The following is a 9922-nucleotide window of genomic DNA, read 5'->3' on the forward strand; positions in this document are numbered from 1 at the left end:
TTCAAGAAGAGACTGGACTGCCCTCTGTCAGAAAGAGTGTAGGGTCTCCTGCTTGGGCTGGGGTTTGGGCTAGATGACCTCCAAGGTCCCTTCCAACTCTGCTAATCTGTTAACCTGAAAGCATCCTGCAAACTTTCTCCCTGTTGTTTTTTTCCTAGCCCAAAATGCACAGCTTCAAAACCCACAGCTTCTCGGCCCCCACCAAGTGCATGGGTTGTACATCGCTGATGCTCGGCCTGGTCCGCCAAGGCCTGGCGTGTGAGGGTGAGTGGCATCTTATGGGACACCGTACATGGGGAGGAGGGGGACAAGGGAAGGGGGGGCAGGTTGGGAATGACTCCCGAGGCCCCCCAAAACACAGACCCTTATCATGGCAATCTCTCTACATTCCTGTTTGGCACGTTTTCATTGTGGTGCATGAGGACTAGAAACTTAACTTGATTGCAGGAGAACAGACCATAGCTTAATTAAAAGCCAGGGAAATGATTGCTCCAGCTGGTTCTTCGCCTACAGCTTAGCTATGATGTACATCAAAAGGCTTTGGGCAATCTCAACTAAAATGATAGGGAATTCTGGGAGTTGAAGTCCACACCTCTTAAAGGGCCATTTCAACCAACACAGTGGCTGGCTGGGGAATTCTGGGAGTTGAAGTCCACACCTCTTAAAGGGCCATTTCAAGCAACACAGTGACTAACTAGGGAATTCTGGGAGTTGAAGTCCACACCTCTTAAAGGGCCATTTCAAGCAACACAGTGGCTGGCTGGGGAATTCTGGGAGTTGAAGTCCACACCTCTAAAAGTTGGTGAGGTTGAGAAAGAGAGGTTGGAAAAGTGGTTACAAGCCTCCCCCTGATTTTTGGCCACTCTAGGACAACACAGCTCTCTTCCTGCAAGGGCTAAGTAATTTAAACAGACCAAGAAAACGTTTTTTCTCGCTTTCCCCCCTTCTTCTTCAGCCTGCAACTTTGTCTGCCACGTGTCCTGTGCGGCCGGAGCCTCCATCTGCCCCATGCCCCCGGATCAGCTGCAGAAAACCCTGGGGGTGAATCCGGTAAATGGAACTGGCACCGCCTTTGAGGGGTATTTGTCGGGAAGTGTTGTGACCCAACAGCGGCCGGCTGAGCTGTTGGTGGAACCTGACAGCGATGACCACGATGGGACTGCCCTGGAGGCTGAGGAAGACTCTGGTGGGTGTTCGGAGTCAGAGCAGGGACTAGAGATGCCTGTTGGCCACCAGGTGGCGTCTGAGTCAGGGAGCAGTGAGGAAGAACAGAGGGAGGCTGACCCTGACGTACGTATGCTGCGAGGAGGAGGGAGCAGCTTTGGAAAAAGGCTCACAGAAGGAAATAGGGACAGGTGGCTACTGATTGGCCCCTCCCGGAGAGCTTATAGGTGGGGCAACGAGAGAAGAATTTTGCAGAAAACAACAATTTACTGATCCAGCCATAGAGAAAGATTGGGAGAAGATTGTTTCATAGAGATAGCTTTCTGGGCTCCCAGCCAAGGCGTTCCTTATCTCCCTCCTTAGTTGTGGCAGACAGCCAAGTCTGCGTCCATATATATTGTAGAGGCTTGGGATAGAACAGTAAGAGACTCAAGTTTGTTGCGTAGGGCAGATCTTGGGAATGGCAGTTGTCGTCCAACTTCAGGATTGTAATTCAAAGTTTGCTTGACCGTGGGAAAAAAAAAAAGCTAAGGGGTGGGCTGGGTTAGAGCCTGGATGGGACACCACTAAGAGATCCGAGGCTGGAAACTGGATTATGAAAGAAAAAAATGAGCAAGATGGGAATAAATCTTTTCCAGACTAAATATGAAGTGATAGCATAGGGCAGTGGTTCCCAAACTTGGCAACTTTAAGACTTGTGGACTTCAACTCCCAGAATTCTCCAGCCAGCAGAGCTTCTGGGAGTTGAAGTCCACAAGTCTTAAAGTTGCCAAGTTTGGGAACCACTGGCATAGGGCTGTGATGGCGAACCTATGGCATGCGTGCCAGGGCTGTCATGCAAATACCTCTCTGTGGGCACATGTGGTTTCCGGGGCACACACGCCAGCTGGTCTTCATGGGTGAAAGAGTGCCAGAAAACGGCCCGAAAAACGGCATGAAAATGCTCCCCCAAAACAGCATGAAAATGGACCAAATAAACAGCATGAAAACAGCCCAAATAAACAGCATGAAAATGGTCAAAAAACCAGCATGAAAAACAGCCAAAAACCAGGCCATTTTTCAGGCTGTTTTTTGGTTGTTTCCTGGCCAATTACACCCTGAGAACAGCCAAAAATGGCCCCAAAACAGGCATGCGCACACCAGCTAGCTGGTGTTTGGGGTTTCTGGTGCCCTGGCACACGCAAACATGCACATGGAAGCATGTTCCAGTTTGAGCACTTGGTGCTAAAAAAGATCGCCATCACTGGCCTAGGATGTAACAGGTGGAAGATGGTTAGAGAGAGATCCAATTGGAACTAACGAGAAATTTCCTGACAGTGAGAACAATTAATCAATTGCCTCCGGAAGATACGGGTGCTCCAACACCGGAGGCTTTTAAAGAAATTAGTGGACATCCATTAGTCCGAAATGGCAAAGGGTCTCCTGCCTTGGGTATGGGGTTAGACTAGATGACGTCCAAGGTCCCTTCCCACCTTGTTATTCTACATCCCATGCTCTGAGTGGATCTCCTGCCCTGCAGGAATGAAAATATTTCCTGGACTCGAAGCTGCTTCTCTGGCGAAAACGAGTTTGCCTGTTTCTCTTTTTATCCCAAGGTGCCCAAACCCTCCGGGGTGAGGAAGGGCTGGCAGAAGGCCTTCGTGGTGGTCAGTGACTTTAAGATTTTTCTCTTCGATGCCTCGGAAGGGAAGATCTCACCGGGTGTCATGCATGTCACAGATATGCGGTGAGTATATCCTGGCTGGGGGATTCTGGGAGTTGAAGTCCACCCCTCTTAAAGCATGCTGGCTGGGGGATTCTAGGAGTGGAAGTCCACTCTTCTTAAAGCATGCTAGTTGGGGAATTCGGGGAGTTGAAGTCCTCCCGTCTTAAAACCTGCTGGCTGGGAGATTCTGGGAGTTGAAGTCCATCTCTCTTAAAACATGCTGGCTGGGGGATTCTGGGAGTGGGAGTCCACCCCTCTTAAAGCATTCTGGGAGTTAAAGCACACGCATTTTCAAGTTGCCAAATTTGAGAAGCTCTGGGTTAGATCGTTGGCAGCCTTCTTAGATATCTTAGGCAAACCCAGCAATGATGCGTAGAGTGGCTTTAGAGGAATCTGAGGTTTGGATCAGATTGATGGGCCACATTAGGCTCCTGGGATGGAAGTTCCCAACCTCTATGATATTACACTTAGACATTTTCTCTACTCATTGATACTAAAAAGATGTTGGGACTCTAGAAAGAGTGCAGAGAAGAGCAACAAAGAGGATTAGGGGACTGGAGGCTAAAACATATGAAGATCGGTTGCAAGAACTGGGCATGTCTAGTTTAATGAAAAGTAGGACCAGGGGAGACATGATAGCAGTCTTCCAATATCTCGGGGGCTGCCACAAAGAAGAGGGAGTCAAACTATTCTCCAAAGCATCTGAAGGCAGGACAAGGAGCAATGGGTGGAAACTAATCAAGGAGAGAAGCAACTTAGAACTGAGGAGGAATTTTCTAACCGTGGGAAGAATTAATCAGTGAAATGACTTATCTTATGAAGTTGTGCGTGCTTCCTCACTGGAGGTTTTCAAGAAGAGACTGGACAGCCATTTGTCCAAAATGGCACAAGGTCTCCTGCTTGAGCAGGGGTTGGACTAGAAGACCTCCAGGGTCCCTTTCGAACTATTATACTGTTATTCTTAATCACTCCTCATGAGGAACTGGGTACAATTTTTTTCTTACTCATTTTGACAGGGATGAGCAGTTTTCCGTGGCTCCTGTCCTGGCTTCCGATGTCATCCACGCCAACAATAAAGATGTGCCTTGTATCTTCCGGGTAAGAACCAGAAGGGACAGGAAACATCCGGAATGGGAATGCCTTTGTCTGGTACCCAATGGGGACCTTCGAGTTGTGGTTAGTGCAAGATCTCAGAGCAATGAACGAGTCCTGTTGAGTGGCCTTTGAGGGTCTCCCAGCTCACTTGCAAAGAGAGCACAGATTCTAAACCAGTGTTTCTCAACCTTGGCCCACCTGAAGATACGTGGACTTCAACTCCCATTCGCTGGCTGGGGAATTCTGGGAGTTGAAGTCCACGCATCTTCAGGTGGGCCAAGGTTGAGAAACACTGTTCTAAACTGTGGTTTCTCCATGTGGGGCAGCTGCTGAGTCCCAAGGGGGGCTTCCCAGGACTAAAGCTCAAAAAAGGGGGGGTCTGTGCCAGGTTTGTGGGAAAAGAGCCTCTGAAAAATCAGGATTTGAAAATGTCTGAAGGCAGTACGCTGAAAAAAATAAATAAAAGCCTATACGGTGGCGACAAGGATGTGTTCAAAGCCCCAACTGGGTTTTTTTGACATTCAATTTTTTATTAGTTTATCCAAAAATCGAATACCAAGAAAAATGAAAATAATGGGGAAGTAGGGGAGGGAAAGTGGAAGAGGAAAAAGTGTACGGGAAAATGGAAAAAGAAGAAGAAGAAAAAGCATTGACTTCGGACTCTTGTGAGCCCAGTAGAATAAGTTTACCTCATCTTTTTTACTTTTGCAAGATGCTATATGTAGGTAGTCAGTGGAGCCTCAAATTTCTCTTGCTAAGCGAATCGTTTGAGTTTTGACTCACTTTACGATCTTTCTCGCCGCAGTTGTTGAGTGAATCCCTGCTGTTGTGAAGTTAGTAACACGGTTGTTAAGTGAATCTGACTTCCCCATTGACTTTGCTCGCCAGAAGGTCACAAAAGGGTACGGCAGCTGTCATAAATACGAGTCAGTGGCTGCCAGCATCCTAATTTCAATTGTGTATCCATGGAGAGGCTGCAATGGTCGTAAATGTCGTAAATGGTCATAAGTCACTTTTTTCAGTGCCGTTGTTACTTTGAACAATCGCTAAATGAACTATTGTAGCCATTTCTTTTCTCTTTTTAATTAACAAATATGTAAAATACACACACACACAACTTAGACGTACACCATATTTACACAATACAATACGAACAGGAGCTTCCTGTTCTTTCTAATAGCAATCATCAATTGATACCGCTCCCCTTATATTATTTCCCCTTCTATTGTATTTCATTTGGATTTCACCATTCTTAACCCTCTTATTTTACTCATAACTTTATTATTTATGAGTTTTGTTATATTCTTTCATTGATTTTTGTTTCTTTCCTCCATCCACCTTTACCATTTATCCCATATCTGGTAGAATTCTGATTCTTCTTTTCCCTGGATTTCTTTAGTTAGTTTGTCCATTTCAGCACAATCCATAACCTTTCTTATTATTTCATCTTCGCTTGGAGTTAATTTGTTTTTCCATTGCTGGGCAAAGGCAATCCTTTCCGCTGTAATTATATGTAATATTAAATACTGGATTTCTTTTTTGTATTTCGCAGACATTATTCCTAATTTAAAAAAACTTCCAGTTTCCATTCTATTTTAACCCCTATTATTGCCTCCAGCCAATTTTTGATCCTTTCCCAAAAATTTTTAGCCTCCTCACAGGTCCACCATAAATGGTAATATATTCCGTGTATTGATTCGCATTTCCAACATTTTGGGGAAGTATTTGTTAAGATTTTAGCTAACCTTGTTGGTGCCAGGTGCCATCTGTAAAACATTTTGCACTGGTTTTCTGTGTACGCAACTGATAGTGTCATTTTAAAGTTTGTTCCCCAAAATTTTTCCCATTTGTCTAATTCAATATTATAGTCAAAGTTCTGTGCCCATTTTATCATTTGTTCTTTCACAATTTCCTCTTCCATTTTATACTTCAGGAGAAATTTATATATTCTCCCTATCATCTTTCTATCTGCGCTTTGAATAATTTTATTCAATTCGTGTGGTTGTGTTTCGACGTTATATAATTTAGTATCATTATTGTATTTAGTTTTGATTTGGAGGTAAGTTAGCCAGTCAACTTTTTTAAAAAGATTTTTATTAACAAGCATGTAAAATACACACAAACAAAAATTAGACGTACACCACATTTATACAATACAGTGCGAACAGGAACTTCCTGTTTTTTATCTTAGCAATCATCAATCGATATCGCTCACCTTATATTATTTCCCCTTCTATCGTATTTCATTTAGATTTCATCATTCTTAACCCTCTTATTTACTCATAACTATTATTTTTGAGTATTGTTAAATTCTATCATTGATTTTTGTTTCTTTCCTCCATCCACCTGTACCATTTATCCCATATCTGGTAGAATTCTGATTCTTTCTTTCCCTGTATTTCTTTCGTTAATTTATCCATTTCAGCACAGTCCATAATCTTTCTTATTATTTCATCTTCATTTGGGGTTAGTTTGTTTTTCTATTTCTGGGCGAAGGTGATCCTTGCCGCTGTAAGTATATGTAGTATTAAATATTGGATTTCTTTTTTGTATTTCACCAACATAATTTTTTCTTTTTTGTATTTCACCGCCAGTCAACTTTTTTTAAGCAGTCATTTTTAAGTTTGTTCCCCAAAATTTTTACTAGCCATTTCTATAGGAACAAACAAAAACCTATCATGGCCCGTCGGCTGCCAGAGGTAGCAGCAGAGCCAGGCAAGGAGGAGGGGGAGGCAGAGCCGGGGCCTTCCGTCCTCCCCCAGGTGGAGAGGCAGCTGCCTTCAGGGCCTGAGCTGAGGGAGGGGGAGGAACAGATGGGGCCCAGATGTGCTTATGTGCAAAGAGGAGAGGAGAGCAAAGGAAAGGAATAAGACGGCTCTCAGGGAAAAGCAGACGCAGACACTATCCAGTCCCTCCCTGGCTGGGAAATAAATAGGAGGAAATAAATAGGAAATGAACAACCGCTCGTTTTCAGTATACAGCAATTTGGATTTCTTGGATTAACTTGGTTTGTTGGGACTAATTATGTTGGGTTTTTTTGTTTATCCTTGTGAATAAAAAGACCTGTTATAAAAAGGGGTGTCAACTCTCAGTGCCGTCATGGGGACAGAATGGGGGGGGGGGATTCCACGCATGCTGTCGGCGGAGTCAGATCTCAAATTACTACAGCCGGTTTGGGAGGGGTGCGGCTTGGAGCATTGCCGGGCACCGGCTGGCATCCTGCTCACTTACCCCATTCCTTCCGCAGGTGACGTCCACTCAGCTCTCCTGCCCTCCCACCACCAGCTCCGTGCTCTTCCTGGCCGACAGCGAGGCGGAGATGCAGAGGTGGACCCAGGTGTTGAGCGAGCTCCAGCAGCTGCTGCGACAGAACCGGCACTGCGACCGCGCGGTCTACGTGCTGAAGGAGGCCTACGACAACGGGCTGCCCTTCATCCCCCACGCCCTCTCAGCCGCAATCATAGGTGCTTCCTGAAATTACGGTTCTGGGAGATCGGAGTGGGTGGGTCTTGTTAGGGGTCTCTCCGTTCGGAGACAGAAAGTAGTGCAGCGGAATGTACACCGAGAGAAAAGGAACGTTGCTAGTAGTAGAAAACACACGAATAGAGTCTCAGACACTGTCAGTAAAAACAAGTAGCTTTATTACTACTAATAGCTTCACAAGCAGTGATAGTAGATATTCGTCCAAACACAATTCAAAGAACAAACAATTGCTTACAGTTGCAGTTCACGTTCCAGCCATCAAGCGAGTAAGTAGTATCAAGCAGAGAGAGGGAGTGAGCTTTCCTGACTCCCTCTTATTGCAAAGTTAATCACAGCTGATAAGTACATTCACTCATTTAAAGCAACATCGACCATTTGTTATTGTATACAAATCTATATTGCCTACCCAACACTAGGAGTATACTCCCAACAGGTCTGGTCTGCTCCCCCAGTTTCTGGAGCAGGGACAGTGGCCTTGATTTGCGGTGGAGTGCACGAAGGGGTCTCCAACCTTCCCAGTTTTATGGGTCAGCACTGTGGGTGGGTGGGGGCCAGTGATGAGATACAACCGGTACACCTCAGTACGGGCATACTGGGGCCTTCTGGGGGCACCAGGTACTGTTCCGGTACAGTGTACGGTGGGCCCAGCCACCCACCCTCCCTGCCTGTATTTGAGCTGATCGAGGCTTTTGCGCATGCTCACGGAGCATACGGCATCTGCGCGATGCTCCGCCCAGCAGCTGAAGCATCGTGGGCTGTAAGTATGCATCCGTGTGCTACGCGCAGGCACATGGTGGACGCCGGGCCGTGTAGCAGCGTACTGGTTGCAACGGGATCCGGAACCCATCACGGGGGGTGGTGGTGCAAATGGTTGTGTGCAAGCAGTGGTTGTGTGCACTCTTGTGCACAGCTCCAGCGGGTGCACATGAATGCCACTTGCAGAAATGGAGCTTCCCTGTAAGGATCGCCTCTCCTTCTAGCTTAAGAAAGCGAAGACTCTTGAAACGGAGCATTTCAAAAGGAAGCTTTTATTAAGCCGAAGTGAAAACAATAAGTTCAAAGCAACGTCTGAATCCCCTTAGGCAATGCAAGTGGAATTAAAGCAGTCGAGACCCCTCCCATTAGTCGGAATGCAGATTTTAGCCAATACACAAGTGTGAAGATGGTTCCTTTATCAACCGCCCTGAGAACCAAATTCCCATCTTCCTGGTTAGACATTAAAGGGGAAATATAAATTCTAGGCTTTCAAGTTAATTTTATCAACGCTTGATTTGTGTTGCTTATCTGAAGTTCTTTCCCGACTCCTTCTCCTTCTGAATAGATTAACAAATCAGCATTTCTATAAACTGGCTTCAGTTTCTTCTTGGGGCAGGGAAACAGGCTGATTTCTGCCTCCCTTAAGGTTCCCCCCCATTTCTCCTTTAGGGGAAATATTCCATCCCCCCCTTTGAATATCCCCAAAAATTTCGTGGGGGGGGGGTGTATTCCACATTACTGAGCAAATTTTCCCAAGAGCAACTGGAATTACATTCGTCTTCAAACTAGCTTACTGCCAAACAGAGTTTGAAGAACTGCAGTCCAAATGAGTTTAGCTAACAAGGTTGGAGGCCAAAGCCCTCTTGCAGGAATTGTGGACTGAGGTGGACTGTGGCTGGCGGGGGCTGAGAACAGACTCAGGCTGCACGGACGGTTAGCGCTGCTCCCCGGCGCAAGGCAAGCGAGCTCCTGGCAGTGTGCGGTTTGAATGAGGTGGTTTACCTTGGCCACAGCAAGCTGAAAGTTGCTTTGCTCTTGACGTGGGCTCCCTAAAAGGACCAAAGTGAAAACTACAACCTGCCAAGCCATTCAGACACATCCCACCCGCCTGGAGCCTGTGAATGTGAAGATGGATGACGGTGGCAGAGCTGCTAGCGGAACCTCAGTTTCGCAGACCAGTGGGGTGGCAACTGCTTGTCCCCCTGCTGCCAAGCAAAAGGCCAGCAAGCCCCCCCAGCCACCAAACAGGGTTCCCAGCAAGAAGCAGCCAGCAGCCCCTGTAGCTGCTCTTCCTTCAGTTCCTAGTGGAGCTTCCAGAACACTTGGAAATGGACCTGCTCGGAAGGCCAACATGCAGCAGCCAAAGCAGCCGGCAACCAAGACTAGTAGTAACGTTGACAACTTGTCTGCTAGAGCGACAATGAAAAAGACAAAAAGTTATTCCTGCAGGCACAGCGATACTAGCTAGAGAAAAGACATTTTCTCCTGGACATTTTCTCCTGGACTCTCCACCGTCCAGGCCTTCCGCATAGCCTTGAAGAACTGGCTCGCCCGTCAGACCTGGGGATAAGGATAGTTACCCCTCCCGAATGATGAATGTATGTTGCCTACCATTTTATTATATGTTTCTATCTTGATGTTTGTATTCCCCCCTTCCCAGTTTTATGTGAGCCGCCCTGAGTCCCCTCAGGGAAAAGGGCGGCCTACAAATTCTAATAA

The 9922-nt window shown here is 46.3% G+C and overlaps 1 protein-coding gene and 1 long non-coding RNA gene across 3 annotated transcripts in view; both read left to right on the forward strand.

Moving 5' to 3' along the window:
* LOC148048782 (uncharacterized) overlaps positions 1–9922 on the forward strand; it is a 158517-nt gene that overhangs the window by 42564 nt on the left and 106031 nt on the right. The gene's annotated exons all lie outside the window — the stretch shown is intronic.
* On the forward strand, positions 220–7463 carry LOC148048786 (serine/threonine-protein kinase MRCK gamma-like). Its single transcript, XM_087703733.1, has 5 exons — positions 220–264; positions 956–1050; positions 2760–2890; positions 3886–3967; positions 7212–7463. The coding sequence occupies exons 1-5, from the start codon at positions 228–230 to the stop codon at positions 7437–7439; spliced, it is 573 nt and encodes a 190-aa protein (XP_087559859.1). The 5' UTR covers positions 220–227; the 3' UTR covers positions 7440–7463.

The sequence above is a fragment of the Thamnophis sirtalis genome, unplaced genomic scaffold (assembly GCF_051295495.1).
Source record: "Thamnophis sirtalis isolate CommonGarterSnake01/CBP01778 unplaced genomic scaffold, rThaSir2_p1.2 scaffold_2, whole genome shotgun sequence".
Lineage (NCBI taxonomy): Eukaryota > Metazoa > Chordata > Lepidosauria > Squamata > Natricidae > Thamnophis > Thamnophis sirtalis.